This window comes from Oncorhynchus mykiss, chromosome 23, assembly GCF_057628025.1.
Source record: "Oncorhynchus mykiss isolate SJ-2025 chromosome 23, ASM5762802v1, whole genome shotgun sequence".
Lineage (NCBI taxonomy): Eukaryota > Metazoa > Chordata > Actinopteri > Salmoniformes > Salmonidae > Oncorhynchus > Oncorhynchus mykiss.
In genome coordinates, this window is record NC_143044.1 from 64,656,443 (window position 1) to 64,673,076 (window position 16,634).

General features: G+C 44.4%; 1 protein-coding gene across 1 annotated transcript in view; it reads right to left on the bottom strand.

The window, feature by feature from the left end:
- Window positions 1-9,624, bottom strand: part of phyhiplb (phytanoyl-CoA 2-hydroxylase interacting protein-like b) — a 28,558-nt gene extending 18,934 nt beyond the window's left edge. The window contains exons 1-2 of the mRNA XM_036960370.2: window positions 9,433-9,624; window positions 1,799-1,995 (exon numbers count right to left, since the gene is read on the bottom strand). Of these exons, the coding sequence (XP_036816265.1) occupies window positions 1,799-1,995; window positions 9,433-9,538 (303 nt within the window). The 5' untranslated portion in view covers window positions 9,539-9,624. The remainder of the gene's footprint in view (window positions 1-1,798; window positions 1,996-9,432) is intronic.
- Between the last annotated feature and the right edge of the window lie 7,010 nt (window positions 9,625-16,634).

The following is a 16,634-nucleotide window of genomic DNA, read 5'->3' on the forward strand; positions in this document are numbered from 1 at the left end:
ATTGTTTACAGACAGATTATTTAACTTATAATTCATTGTATCACAATTCCAGTGAGTCAGAAGTTTACATACACTAAATTGAATGTGGGGCGGCAGGGTAGCCTAGTGGTTAGAGTGTTGGACTAGTAACCGGAAGGTTGCGAGTTCAAACCCCCGAGCTGACAAGGTACAAATCTGTTGTTCTGCCCCTGAACAGGCAGTTAACCCACTGTTCCCAGGCCGTCATTGAAAATAAGAATTTGTTCTTAACTGACTTGCCTGGTTAAATAAAGGTTAAATAAAAAATAAATAAAAAAATGTGCCTTTAAACAGCTTGGGAAATTCCAGAAAATTATGTCATGGCTTTAGAAGCTTCTGATAGGCTAATTTACATAATTTGAGTCAATTGGAGGTGTATTTGTGGATGTATTTCAAGGCCTACCTTCAAACTCAGTGCCTCTGCTTGACATCATGGGAAAATGTAAAGAAATCAGTCAAGACCACAGAAAAAGAATTGTAGACCTCCACAAGTCTGGTTCATCCTTGGGAGCAATTTCCAAACGTCTGAAGGTACCGTGTTCAACTGTACAAACGATAGTACGGAAGTATAAACAACATGGGACCACGCAGTCGTCATACCGGTCAGGGAGGAGACGCGTTCTGTCTCCTAGAGATGAGCGTACTTTGGTGCGAAAAGTGCAAATCAATCCCAGAACAACAGCAAAGGACCTTGTGAAGATGCTGGAGGAAACAGGTACAAAAGTATCTATATCCACAGTAAAATGAGTCCTATATCGACACTCAGCAAGGAAGAAGCCACTACTCCAAAACCACCATCAAAAGCCAGACTACGGTTTGCAACTGCACATGGGGACAAAGGTTGCACTTTTTGGAGAAATGTCCTCTCGTCTGATGAAACAAAAATAGAACTGTTTGGCCATAATGACCATTGTAATGTTTGGAAGAAAAAGGGGGAGGCTTGCAAGCCGAAGAACACCATCCCAGCTGTGAAGCACGGGGGTGGCAGCATCATGTTGTGGGGGTACTTTGCTGCAGGAGGGACTGGTGCACTTCACAAAAATAGATGGCATCATGAGGTAGGAAAATTATGTGGATATATTGAAGCAACATCTCAAGACATCAGTCAGGAAGTTAAAGCTTGGTCACAAATGGGTCTTCCAAATGGACAATGACCCCAAGCATACTTCCAAAGTTGTGGCAAAATGACCTAAGGACAACAAAGTCAAGGTATTGGAGTGGCCATCACAAAGCCCTGACCTCAATCCCATAGACCATTCGTGGGCAGAACTGAAAAAGCGTATGCGAGCATGGAGGCCTACAAACCTGACTCAGTTACACCAGCTCTGTCAGGAGGAATGGGCCAAAATTCACACAACTTATTGTGGGAAGCTTGTGGAAGGCTACCTGAACCGTTTGACCCAAGTTATACAATTTAAAGGAAATGCTACCAAATACTAATTGGGTGTATGTAAACCTATGACCCACTGGGAATGTGATGAAAGAAATAAAAGCTGAAATAAATAATTCTCTCTACTATCTGACATTTCACATTCTTAAAATAAAGTGGTGATCCTAACTGACCTAAGACAGGGAATGTTTTACTAGGATTAAATGTCAGAAATTGTGAAAAACTGAGTTTAAATGTATTTGGCTAAGGTGTATACATATATAAGGTGTATACATACATATATGTATATGTGTATATTACCGTACAGCCCTGAAGCATGTCTGAACAATGTACTGTATAATGTACTGTATCTAACCTTGTGTTTGAACTATATGATGGACTGTATCTAACCTTGTGTTTGAACTTGTTGGAGTTATTGTGCTCCTTCTTGTTGAGGTCTATGAAGTAGTTAGTGATGTGGTCCTTGGCTCTACAGTCCATGTCCCAGTTGATCTTGAAGGAGTCACAGGTGATGTTGGTGATCTTGACGTTCTGAGGAACAGGAAGATCCTCCTTTTCCACGATGCTGCTGTCCTGAGAGTTGTCTCCTGTCAACACAGGAAGTAGACAACACAGTCAACAAATAGTAAATAAATCAATAAAGGCATTAGAGAGAGGGAGAGGAGATCAACATGCTTACAGGTTGCAGCTGTTGGGGATCTGCTCTGCCTCCAGCACACCTGTCTCCACTCACACAGTCAGATACACCGAGAGAGAGAGAGAGAGAGAGAGAGAGAGAGAGAGAGAGAGAGAGAGAGAGAGAGAGAGAGAGAGAGAGAGAGAGAGAAAGAGAGAGAGAGAGAGAGAGAGAGAGAGAGAGAGAGAGAGAGAGACATAGAGAGAGAGATACACAGAGAGAGAAACAAAGAGAGAGAGAGAGAGAGGGAGAGAGAGATCGAGAGAGATCGAGAGAGAGAGAGAGAGAGAGAGAGAGGGAGAGAGAGAGAGAGAGAGAGAGAGAGAGAGAGAGAGAGAGAGAGAGAGAACCCTGGGGGAGTGGCGGCAGGATAGGGAAACACAGGATGAGAAGTAGAGGGCGTGGCAGGGGCAGATGTAACAAAAGTAACAGAATGGTATGGGGTATAGCCTACTGTAAGTGGTATGTAGTAACAGAATGGTATGGGGTATAGCCTACTGTAAGTGGTATGTAGTAACAGAATGGTATGGGGTATAGCTCACTGTAAGTGGTATGTAGTAACAGAATGGTATGGGGTATAGCCTACTGTAAGTGGTATGTAGTAACAGAATGGTATGGGGTATAGCCTACTGTAAGTGGTATGTAGTAACAGAATGGTATGGGGTATAGCCTAATGTAAGTGGTATGTAGTAACAGAATGGTATGGGGTATAGCCTACTGTAAGTGGTATGTAGTAATAGAATGGTATGGGGTATAGCCTACTGTAAGTGGTATGTAGTAACAGAATGATATGGGGTATTGCCAACTGTAAATGGTATGTTGTAACAGAATGGTATGGGGTATAGCTCACTGTAAGTTGTATGTAGTAACAGAATAGTATGGGGTATAGCCTACTGTAAGTGGTATGTAGTAACAGAATGGTATGGGGTATAGCCTACTGTAAGTGGTATGTAGTAACAGAATGGTATGGGGTATAGCCTACTGTAAGTGGTATGTAGTAATAGAATGGTATGGGGTATAGCCTACTGTAAGTGGTATGTAGTAACAGAATGGCATGGGGTATAGCCTAATGTAAGTGGTATGTAGTAACAGAATGGTATGGGGTATAGCCTACTGTAAGTGGTATGTAGTAATAGAATGGTATGGGGTATAGCCTACTGTAAGTGGTATGTAGTAACAGAATGATATGGGGTATTGCCAACTGTAAATGGTATGTTGTAACAGAATGGTATGGGGTATAGCTCACTGTAAGTTGTATGTAGTAACATAATAGTATGGGGTATAGCCTACTGTAAGTGGTATGTAGTAACAGAATGGTATGGGGTATAGCCTACTGTAAGTGGTATGTAGTAACAGAATGGTATGGGGTATAGCCTACTGTAAGTGATATGTAGTAACAGAATGGTATGGGGTATAGCCTACTGTAAGTGGTATGTAGTAACATAATGGTATGGGGTATAGCCTACTGTAAGTGGTATGCAGTAACAGAATGGTATGGGGTATAGCCTACTGTAAGTGGTATGTTGTAACATAATGGTATGGGGTATAGCCTACTGTAAGTGGTATGTAGTAACATAATGGTATGGGGTATAGCTCACTGTAAGTGGTATGTAGTAACAGAATGGTATGGGGTATAGCTCACTGTAAGTGGTATGTAGTAACAGAATGGTATGGGGTATAGCCTACTGTAAGTGGTATGTAGTAACAGAATGGTATGGGGTATAGCTCACTGTAAGTGGTATGTAGTAACAGAATGGTATGGGGTATAGCCTACTTGTAAGTGGTATGTAGTAACAGAATGGTATGGGGTATAGCTCACTGTAAGTGGTATGTAGTAACAGAATGGTATGGGGTATAGCTCACTGTAAGTGGTATGTAGTAACAGAATGGTATGGGGTATAGCGTACTGTAATTAATGTTTTTATTTTATTTCACCTTTATTTAACCAGGTAGGCTAGTTTAGAACAAGTTCTCATTTACAACTGTGACCTGGCCAAGATGAAGCAAAGCAGTGTGACACAGACAACAACACAGAGTTGCACATGGAACAAACAAAACATAGTCAATAATACAGTAGAACAAGAGAAAACAAAACAAAGTCTATATACAGTGAGTGGAAATGAGGTAAGATAAGGGAGTTAAGGCAATAAATAGGCCATGGTGGCAAAGTAAATACAATATAGCAATTAAACACTGGAATGGTAGATGTGCAGAAGATGAATGTGCAAGTAGAGATACTGGCGTGTAAAGGAGTGTTTGCTATTCCCATGTGTAACTCTGTGTTGTTTGTGTCGCACTGCTTTGCTTTATCTTGGCCAGGTCGCAGTTGTAAATGAGAACTTGTTCTCAACTAGCCTACCTGGTTAAATAAAGGTGAAATAAAAAATATTAAAAATAAACATTATCAAGCATTTCACACATGTTGTCCAGATACTGACTGTTAGCACTTGGTGGTCTATAGCAGCTTCCCACCAGAATGGGCTTTAGGTGAGGCAGATGAACCTGTAGCCATATTACTTCAACAGTATTTAACATGAGATCCTCTCTAAACTTTACAGGTATGTGGTTCTGAATATAAATGGCCACACCTCCACCTTTGGCATTTCTGTCTTTACTGTAGATTTTATAACCATGTATTGCTATCACTGTAACATCTAAGTGAGTTTCAGAGATGGTCAGAATATGAATGTCATCTGTTACTAGCAAATTATTGATTTCATGAACCTTGTTTCTTAACTGGCTGCCTCACATCCGGATGTGATTAGGAGTCCCATCGGGCGGCGGGCAATTGGCCCTGCGTCGTCCGGGTTTGGCCGGAGTAGGCCGTCATTGTAAATAATAATTTGTTCTTAACTGACTTACCTAGTTAAATAAAAAAATAAAAAATTAAGCTACATATGTTAATGTGGGCTATGGTCAACACTTTTCTGGGATGCCTTATTGTTTTTATTGCTTTACTGGGAAGCTTAGCAGAGGTAGACATGCTCAGGTTATTTATGTTAGTGCAGGGTAAGCTGCACAAGGTGGATTTCCTGCTAAGGCAAACCGCCTCAGTGCTAACAGTATAACTCTCGTCAAAGACGCATGATTACTTCATACAATAGTTGTAGGATCAGCAGAGGCATTCAGGGCAGTTAGAGGGACATAAATTAGGTTACTTACATTGTGTCTTCCAACGCCCCTGGGATAATGTACATTTACTGAAGCATTATGACAACTCAGCGACACAATGGTAGGGATTCAATGAGCTGGGCTTGGGTCATTGATAAGTCATTGTCTCAACGCATCCTTATAATGCTGTGAAACGAACCCAAATGATTTGGGTGGATCCCATCCTCCTCATAATACAAGCTTTGTTTCCAGAAGGTATCAAAATTGTCAATAAATGTTCCACCCACAGAGCTGAAATAGTCTGGTTGCGAGTTATGGAGGGATAAAAGTCTGCTGAACCGTTCAATGCCACCATTTAGGGAGGGCAGAGGACAGATATTATGGGGCGTTTGTTGGTGTCAAGTTGAGACCCAATCAGTTCTTTAAAATCAATCTTCAGCTGTTCTGAACTGCCCTTCATAATCTCATTGAATCCCACATGAACTATGATAGACTCAATTTCCTGATGAGACACCTTGACTACCACTACTACTACTAAAGACGGCGCCAGAGAAGATGGCAGATGTTTTATATCCTAACTGATTGTGTTTTAAAAAAAACGTATTTTGTACATAATGTTGCTACTGCCGCTTATGACTGAAAATAACTTCTGGACATCAGAACAGTGATTTAACGAGTCCGACAAGCCCGACGTGAACGACATACTTCTTTCCCGGGAACAGGCCCAAATCCCCGTCATTTGTGTGAAGAGACGAGGGAGAAAAAGAGGATGGAGGGCAGGCTGCCTTCTGAGGATTCGTAGGCGATTGAATAAACCCCCTGCCATCCGTTCTACTATCTAACGTGCAATCATTGGAAAATAAAATCGCCGACTTATAAGGAAGATTAAACTACCAAGGGGACATTAAAAACTGTAATATCTTATGCTTCATGGATTCATGGCTGAACGACGACATTATCAACATACAGCTGGCTGGTTATACGCTGTATGGGCAGGGTAGAACAGCAGCGTCTGGTAAGACAAGGGGTGGAGCACAATGCATATATGTAAACAACAGCTGGTGCACGATATCTAAGGAAATCTTGAGGTTTTGCGCACCTGAGGTAGAGTATCTCATGATAAGCTGTAGATCACACTATCTACATAGATAGTTTTCATCTGTATTTTTCGTAGCTGTCTACATACCACAACAGACCAATGCTGGCACTAAGACTGGACTCAATGAGATGTATTGCCCCATAAGCAAACAGGAAAAAGCTTATCCAGATGTCGGGGACTTTAATGCAGGGAAACTGTTTTACCAAATTTCTATCAGGATGTTATATGTGCAACCAGAGGGAAAAAAACTCAAGACCACCATTACTCCACACAGAGATGGGTACAAGCTCTCTCTCATCCTCCATTTGGCAAATCTGACCATAATTCTATCCTCCTGATTCCTGCTTACAAGCAGAAATTCAAGCAGGAAGTACCAGTGACTCGGTCAATAAAAAAGTTGTCAGATGAAGCAGATGCTAAGCTACAGGAATTTTTGCTAGCACACTGGAATATGTTCCGGGATTCTTCCGATGGCATTGAGGAGTATACCACCTCAGTCATTGCCTTCATCAATAAGTGCATCGATGACGTTGTCCCCACAGTGACTGTACGTACATACCCCAACCAGAAGCCATGGATTACAGGCAACAATCATACTGAGCAAAAGGCTAGAGCTGCCGTTATCAAGGAGCGGGACTCTAATAAGGAAGCTTATAAGAAATCCCGCTATGCCCTCTGACGAACCATCAAACAGGCAAAGACTTCCGCAGAAGTTGGCTCCCCTGCCTGTTCGGGCGGTGCTCGGCGGTCGTCGTCACCGTCCTACTAGCCGCTACCGATCCATTTTTCGTTTGTCTGTTGGTTTTGTCTTATTAGTTTCACCTGTGTGTATTTTAGTTTAATTAGCTTCCCTATATGTAGTAGGTTGTCCTGCCCTTGTTTTGTGCGGAATTGTTTTTGTTACTCTGTTGGATCGTGGTTTTCATGTGTGTATTCTCCGGACTGTTTGGTCCTGTGTTTGGGCTGGTCTGTTCTATGCCCTGTATGTTGGCGTGACCGTTGTTTGGCCGGAGAATAAATCATGATATACTGAACCCTGCTCTCTGCGCCTGATTCCAACCCTCCACTCCTAGTATCCCGTGACAAAGTGTCAATACAGGACTAAGATCGAATTGTACTAAACCGGCTCCAACGCTCGTCGGATGTGGCAGGGCTTGCAAACCATTACAGACTACAAAGGGAAGCACAGCCGTGAGCTGCCCAATGACACAAGCCTACCAGGCGAGCTAAACTACTTCTATGCTCGCTTCGAGGCAAATAACACTGAAACATGCATGAGAGAACCAGCATCCTGACGGGATGCATCTCTGCCTGGTATGGAAACTGCTCGGCCTCCAACCACAAGGCACTACAGAGGGTAGTGCACACGGTCCAGTACATCACCGGGGCTAAGCTTCCTGCCATCCTGGACCTCTATACCAGGCATTGTCAGAGGAAGGCCCTAAAAATTGTCAAAGACTCCAAGCCACCCTAGTCATAGACTGCTCTCTCTGCTACCGCACTGCAAGCGGTACCGGAGCACCAAGTCTAGGTAAAAGAGGCTTCTAAACAGCTTCTATCCCCAAGCCATAAGACTCATGAACAGCTAATCAAAATGGCTACCCAGACTAATGGCTACCCAGACTATATACCCCCTGTATATAGCCACGCTATTGTTATTTACTACTGCTCTTTAATTATTTGTTATTCTTATCTCTTACTTTTTGGGGGGTATTTTCTTAAAACTGCATTGTTGGTTAAGGGCTTGTAAGTAAGCATTTCACTGTAAGGTCTTGTTGTACAATACCTATTGTATTCGGCGCATGTGACAAATACAATTAGATTTGATTTGTTCCGGACGACCATGTGACCACGCTCTCCGTAGCTGACGTGAATAAGACCTAGACTTATTACAGGTCAACATTCACAAGGCCACAGGGCCAGACGGATTACCAGGACGTGTACTCCGAGCATGCGCTGACCAACTGGCAAGTCTCTTCACTGACATTTTCAACCTCTCCCTGACCGAGTCTGTGATACCAACATGTTTCAAGCACACCACCATAGTCCCTGTGCCCAAGAACACAAAGGCAACCTGCCTAAATGACTACAGACACGTAGCACTCACGTCTGTAGCTTGAAGTGCTTTGAAAGGCTGGTCATGGCTCACATCAACACCATTATCCCAGAAACCCTAGACCCACTCTAATTTGCATACCGTCCTAAAAGATCCATAGATGATGTAATCTCTATTGCACTCCACACTGCCCTTTCCCACCTGAACAAAAGGAACACCTACGTGAGAATGCTGTTCATTGACTACAGCTCAGCATTCAACACCATAGCGCTCAATAACCTAAGGACCCTGGGACTTAACACCTCCCTCTGCAACTGGATCCTAGACTTCCTGACAGGCCACCCCCAGGTGGTAAGGGTAGGTAACAACACATCCGCCACGCTGATCCTCAACACAGGGGCTCCTCATGGGTGCGTGCTCAGTCCCCTCCTGTACTCCCTGTTCACTCATGACTGCACGGCCAAGCATGTCTCCAACACCATCATTAAGTTTGACGATGACACAAAAGTGGTAGGTCTGATCACCGACAACGATGAGACAGCCTATAGGGAGGAGGTCAGAGACCTGGCCGTGTGGTGCCAGGACAACAAACTCTTCCTCAACATGATCAAGACAAAGGAGATGATTCTGGACTACAGGAAAAGGAGGACCGAGCACGCCTCCATTCTCATCGAGGGGGCTGTAGTGGAGCAGGTTGAGAGTTTCAAGTTCCTTGGTGTCCATATCAACAACAAAGTAGAATGGTCCAAACTCACCAAGACAGTTGTGAAGAGGGCACAACAAAACCTAATCCCCCTAAGGAGACTGAAAAGATTTGACATTGGTCAAGGCTTCTAAACAGCTTCTACCCCCCCTCCCTGTATATAGCCTCTTATTGTTATGTTATTGTGTTATTTTTTTATTTAGTTTATTTGGTAAATATTTTCTTACCTCTTCTTGAACTGCACTGTTAGTTAAGGGCTTGTAAGTCAGCATTTCACGGTAAGGGCGGCAGGGTCAAGTGACAAATAAAGTTTGATTTGACCAATGCAGGCTACACAGCGCTCCTTCAGCCCTGCTGCCCTCCGGGGTCCGGTACTTACCTTCCCTGTCACTCGGCTGTATCAAGTCCAAATTCAGGTTCTTCATCATGTCGTCACAACGGCTGACAGGGCTGCTGGTGCTGTCGTCCACACGCGGAACCTCCATGGCCTTTACAACGTCTCCTACTGTTGTCTCTTTGTGGTGCTGGACTGATCTTCACCTTCAATACACAGTCCAGTCACTCGCTGTGCTCAGTGCTCCCCGCCCCTCCTCCCCTCCCTTCCTCCTCTGATCCCCTCCCCTGCTCCTCTCGGGTCCCCTTCCAGTGCTCAAGCAGCTTCAGCACAGCAGCATGGCACGGCACTACTTGGACAAACGGTCCCCGCTGAGACGCAGTGGATAAACGGAAAGAAATGGAGAAAAAGGAGAGAACATGACATTATCTATTAGACACGTTATTTAATTATTAATGCGTTACTGATGTAACAGGCCACGTGTGTTTATTCAGCCTCAGGGCAGAGGACATAGAGCAGGGATTAGCAGAAAAAATGAATTAAATGACGGTTGATGTAACCAGATTACTCTGCTGCGCCCTGTGTCGCAGCTCCTATGAAACCTCTGTCGCCTTTTCATCACGTTCATCTCTATTTTCATCACAAATAAAGGACAAGGACAGTAAATGCTTCATTTGAAATGTGACAATATGCTGCAGGCTCCTACTTTCACCTCTGGTGGCAAACCATCAGATCTAATCAAATGTTATTTGTCACATGCTTCATAATCAACAGGTGTAGTAGACCTTAAACAGGTGTAGTAGACCTTTACCAACAATGCAGATTCAAAGATATAGATAGATAGATAAATAGATAAATACAAAATTGAAATAGTCACGAGGAATAAATACACAGTGAATAACGAATAACGGGTAAAGATAGCATGGCTATATACAGGAAATACCAGTACTGAGTGGAGGTACCCCTGCACATCCACTCAGTAGTGGTACTCCCTGTATATAGCCACGTTAGTACCTGGTACTTCCTGTATATAGCCATGTTATTACCTGGTACTCCCTGTATATAACTATGGTATTACCTGGTACTCCCTGTATATAGCCATGTTATTACCTGGTACTTCCTGTATATAATCATGGTATTACCTGGTATCCCTGTACATCGACTCAGTACTAGAACTCCCTGTATATTAAATCAAGTTAAATTAAGGTCCAAAAAATAAATATAGCCATGTTATTACCTGGTACTCCCTGTATATAACCATGGTATTACCTGGTACCCCTGCACATTGACTCGGTACTGGTACTTCCTGTATATAGCCATGTTATTACCTGGTATTTCCTGTATATAACCATGGTATTACCTGAAGTGCTTTGAGAGACTAGTCAAGGACCATATCACCTCCACCCTACCTGACACCCTAGACCCACTCCAATTTGCTTACCGCCCAAATAGGTCCACAGACGATGCAATCTCAACCACACTGCACACTGCCCTAACCCATCTGGACAAGAGGAATACCTATGTGAGAATGCTGTTCATCGACTACAGCTCGGCATTCAACACCATAGTACCCTCCAAGCTCGTCATCAAGCTCGAGACCCTGGGTCTCGACCCCGCCCTGTGCAACTGGGTACTGGACTTCCTGACGGGCCGCCCCCAGGTGGTGAGGGTAGGCAACAACATCTCCTCCCCGCTGATCCTCAACACTGGGGCCCCACAAGGTTGCGTTCTGAGCCCTCTCCTGTACTCCCTGTTCACCCACGACTGCGTGGCCACGCACGCCTCCAACTCAATCATCAAGTTTGCGGACGACACAACAGTGGTAGGCTTGATTACCAACAACGATGAGACGGCCTACAGGGAGGAGGTGAGGGCCCTCGGAGTGTGGTGTCAGGAAAACAACCTCACACTCAACGTCAACAAAACTAAGGAGATGATTGTGGACTTCAGGAAACAGCAGAGGGAACACCCCCCTATCCACATCGATGGAACAGTAGTGGAGAGGGTAGCAAGTTTTAAGTTCCTCGGCATACACATCACAGACAAACTGAATTGGTCCACTCACACAGACAGCATCGTGAAGAAGGCGCAGCAGCGCCTCTTCAACCTCAGGAGGCTGAAGAAATTCGGCTTGTCACCAAAAGCACTCACAAACTTCTACAGATGCACAATCGAGAGCATCCTGGCGGGCTGTATCACCGCCTGGTATGGCAACTGCACCGCCCTCAACCGTAAGGCTCTCCAGAGGGTAGTGAGGTCTGCACAACGCATCACCGGGGGCAAACTACCTGCCCTCCAGGACACCTACACCACCCGATGTCACAGGAAGGCCATAAAGATCATCAAGGACATCAACCACCCGAGCCACTGCCTGTTCACCCCGCTATCATCCAGAAGGCGAGGTCAGTACAGGTGCATCAAAGCTGGGACCGAGAGACTGAAAAACAGCTTCTATCTCAAGGCCATCAGACTGTTAAACAGCCACCACTAACACTGAGTGGCTGCTGCCAACACACTGACACTGACTCAACTCCAGCCACTTTAATAATGGGAATTGATGGGAAATGATGTAAATATATCACTAGCCACTTTAAACAATGCTACCTTATATAAATGTTACTTACCCTACATTATTCATCTCATATGCATACGTATATACTGTACTCTATATCATCGACGGTATCCTTATGTAATACATGTATCACTAGCCACTTTATACTATACTATGCCACTTTGTTTACATACTCATCTCATTTGTACATACTGTACCCGATACCATCTACTGTATCTTGCCTATGCTGCTCTGTACCATCACTCATTCATATATCCTTATGTACATATTCTTTATCCCCTTACACTGTGTACAAGACAGTAGTTTTGGAATTGTTAGTTAGATTACTTGTTATTACTGCATTGTCGGAACTAGAAGCACAAGCATTTCGCTACACTCGCATTAACATCTGCTAACCATGTGTATGTGACAAATAAAATTTGATTTGATTTGAAAAATATAGCCATGTTATTACCTGGTACTTCCTGTATATAGCCATGGTACTCCCTGTTTATAACCATGTTATTACCTGGTACTTCCTGTATATAACCATGGTATTACCTGGTACTTCCTGTATATAGCCATGTTGTTACCTGGTACTTCCTGTATATAACCATGTTATTACCTGGTACTCCCTGTATATAGCCATGTTTTTACCTGGTACTTCCTGTATATAGCCATGTTATTACCAGGTACTTCCTGTATATAGCCATGTTATTACCTGGTACTTCCTGTATATAGCCATGGTATTACCTGGTACTTCCTGTATATAACCATGGTATTACCTGGTACTTCCTGTATATAACCATGTTATTACCTGGTACTTCCTGTATATAGCCATGTTATGACATTTTTCTTCAATAATGTAGCTGTCAGTAGAGTCCGAGCTAGAAGGGGGTGTGTGGGTGGGGAGGAGGATTATTTAAGATACTGTTTGAAGATGTAGGGTTTCAGATGTTTTCTTAACAAAGACAAAATGGTGCCAACAGAGTAAAAGGACATTTTAAGCACATTTTCTTCACTGATATAACCTAAAATATAATATCATACCTGTCTTCAGATTTTGTCATAAAAGAAGTATAATGTGCATTGTGCTGTCACAGAAAATGTCTGTATTTTATTGTGTATTGGGTATAGTGGTGGTGGGCACGTTAAGGAGAGCACACATCACTCCCATATGTAGCACGTCCCATATGTGTAAAGGTACCTGCTGACATGGCGTTCCTGTTTATTGCACCATGGAATAAATAGTCTAACCTCACCTTCTGCCTCCTTGTTATTGGATTGTACTTTCACTAGATTACCCAATAGCCATATTTATACCCTACAGACCAGGTACTAGATTACCCCATAGCCATATTTATACCCTACAGACCAGGTACTAGATTACCCCGTAGCCATATTTATACCCTACAGACCAGGTACTAGATTACCCCATAGCCATATTTATACCCTACAGACCAGGTACTAGAGTACCCCATAGCCATATTTATACCCTACAGACCAGGTACTAGATTACCCCATAGCCATATTTATACCCTACAGACCAGGTACTAGATTACCCCATAGCCATATTTATACCCTACAGACCAGGTACTAGATTACCCCATAGCCATATTTATACCCTACAGACCAGGTACTAGATTACCCCATAGCCATATTTATACCCTACAGACCAGGTACTAGATTACCCCATAGCCATATTTATACCCTACAGACCAGGTACTAGATTACCCCATAGCCATATTTATACCCTACAGACCAGGTACTAGATTACCCCATAGCCATATTTATACCCTACAGACCAGGTACTAAATTACCCCATAGCCATATTTATACCCTACAGACCAGGTACTTCATCATTTATTCAAAACACATTTTTAACATTATGTGAACACTTCTGAGTAAGCTTCATGTTTATCGCATATGAACATTGGTATGCCAAATCCTTACAATCAACTGGGCATTCCCTTGTCGCACAACTGGGCCATTAGACCCTGCCTGCTGTGAGTCAGACTATAAATGAGAGGACTTACTAAACATAAATCAGATCTTTGTGAGGTGTAGTCGAGCCCTTGAAGGTTCAATGATCCATCTCTAGGGCTGTGGCGGTCATGAAATCTCGTCAGCCGGTGATTGTCATGCAGTTAACTGCCGGTCTCATGGTAATTAACAAACACACTTAGCATCTCCTGGCTTCCACACAGGCCACTGATGCAGACCTCTGGAACATCTACATTTAAAAAAGTCTAATAAATCCATGTAATATAGCCTACACCGGGTATTCCGAAACTGGGGTATGCGCAATGTACCCCTCCACACTGACTTGGTACCAGTATCCCCTGTATATAGCCTACACACTGACTCTGTATCGGTACCTCCCTGTATATAGCCTACACACTGACTCAGTACCAGTACCCCCTGTATATAGCCTCCACACTGACTCGGTACCAGTATCCCCTGTATATAGCCTCCACACTGACTCGGTACCGGTACCCCCTGTATATAGCCTCCACACTGACTCTGTATCGGTACCCCCTGTATATAGCCTCCACACTGACTCGGTACCAGTACCCCTGTATATAGCCTCCACACTGACTCTGTATCGGTACCCCCTGTATATAGCCTCCACACTGACTCTGTACCAGTATCCCCCGTATATAGCCTCCACACTGACTCTGTACCGGTACCCCCTGTATATAGCCTCCACATTGCCTCTGTACCGGTACCCCCTGTATATAGCCTCCACATTGACTCAGTACCGGTACCCCCTGTATATAGCCTCCACATTGACTTAGTACCGGTACACTCTGTATATAGCCTCCACATTTACTCTGTACCAGTACCCCCTGTATATAGTCTCCACATTGACTCAGTACCGGTACCCCCTGTATATAGCCTCCACATTGACTCTGTACCGGTACCCCCTGTATATAGCCTCCACATTGACTCAGTACCGGTACCCCCTGTATATAGCCTCCACATTGACTCAGTACCGGTACCCCCTGTATATAGCCTCCACATTGACTCTGTACCAGTACCCCCTGTATATAGTCTCCACATTGACTCTGTACCGGTACCCCCTGTATATAGCCTCCACATTGACTCTGTACCGGTACCCCCTGTATATAGCCTCCACATTGACTCAGTACCGGTACCCCATGTATATAGCCTCCACATTGACTCAGTACCGGTACCCCCTGTATATAGCCTCCACATTGACTCAGTACCGGTACCCCCTGTATATAGCCTCCACATTGACTCAGTACCGGTACCCCCTGTATATAGCCTCCACATTGACTCTGTACCGGTACCCCCTGTATATAGCCTCCACATTGACTCTGTACCGGTACCCCCTGTATATAGCCTCCACATTGACTCTGTACCGGTACCCCCTGTATATAGCCTCCACATTGCCTCTGTACCGGTGCCCCCTGTATATAGCCTCCACATTGACTCAGTACCGGTACCCCCTGTATACAGCCTCTACATTGACTCTGTATCGGTACCCCCTGTATATAGCCTCCACACTGACTCTGTACCAGTATCCCCCGTATATAGCCTCTACATTGACTCTGTACCGGTACCCCCTGTATATAGCCTACACATTGCCTCTGTACCGGTACCCCCTGTATATAGCCTACACATTGCCTCTGTACCGGTACCCCCTGTATATAGCCTCCACATTGTCTCTGTACCGGTATCCCCTGTATATAGCCTCCACATTGTCTCTGTACCGGTACCCCCTGTATATAGCCTCCACATTGACTCTGTACCGGTACACTCTGTATATAGTCTCCACATTGACTCTGTACCGGTACCCCCTGTATATAGCCTCCACATTGCCTCTGTACCGGTACACTCTGTATATAGCCTCCACATTGCCTCTGTACCGGTACCCCCTGTATATAGCCTACACATTGCCTCTGTACCGGTACCCCCTGTATATAGCCTCCACATTGTCTCTGTACCGGTATCCCCTGTATATAGCCTCCACATTGCCTCTGTACCGGTACCCCTTGTATATAGCCTCCACATTGTCTCTGTACCGGTACCCCCTGTATATAGCCTACACATTGTCTCTGTACCGGTACCCCCTGTATATAGCCTCCACATTGTCTCTGTACCGGTACCCCCTGTATATAGCCTCCACATTGTCTCTGTACCGGTACCCCCTGTATATAGCCTCCACATTGTCTCTGTACCGGTACACTCTGTATATAGCCTCCACATTGTCTCTGTACCGGTACCCCCTGTATATAGCCTCCACATTGTCTCTGTACCGGTACACTCTGTATATAGCCTACACATTGTCTCTGTACCGGTATCCCCTGTATATAGCCTCCACATTGTCTCTGTACCGGTATCCCCTGTATATAGCCTCCACATTGTCTCTGTACCGGTACCCCCTGTATATAGCCTCCACATTGACTCTGTACCGGTACACTCTGTATATAGTCTCCACATTGACTCTGTACCGGTACCCCCTGTATATAGCCTCCACATTGCCTCTGTACCGGTACACTCTGTATATAGCCTCCACATTGCCTCTGTACCGGTACCCCCTGTATATAGCCTACACATTGCCTCTGTACCGGTACCCCCTGTATATAGCCTCCACATTGTCTCTGTACCGGTATCCCCTGTATATAGCCTCCACATTGCCTCTGTACCGGTACCCCTTGTATATAGCCTC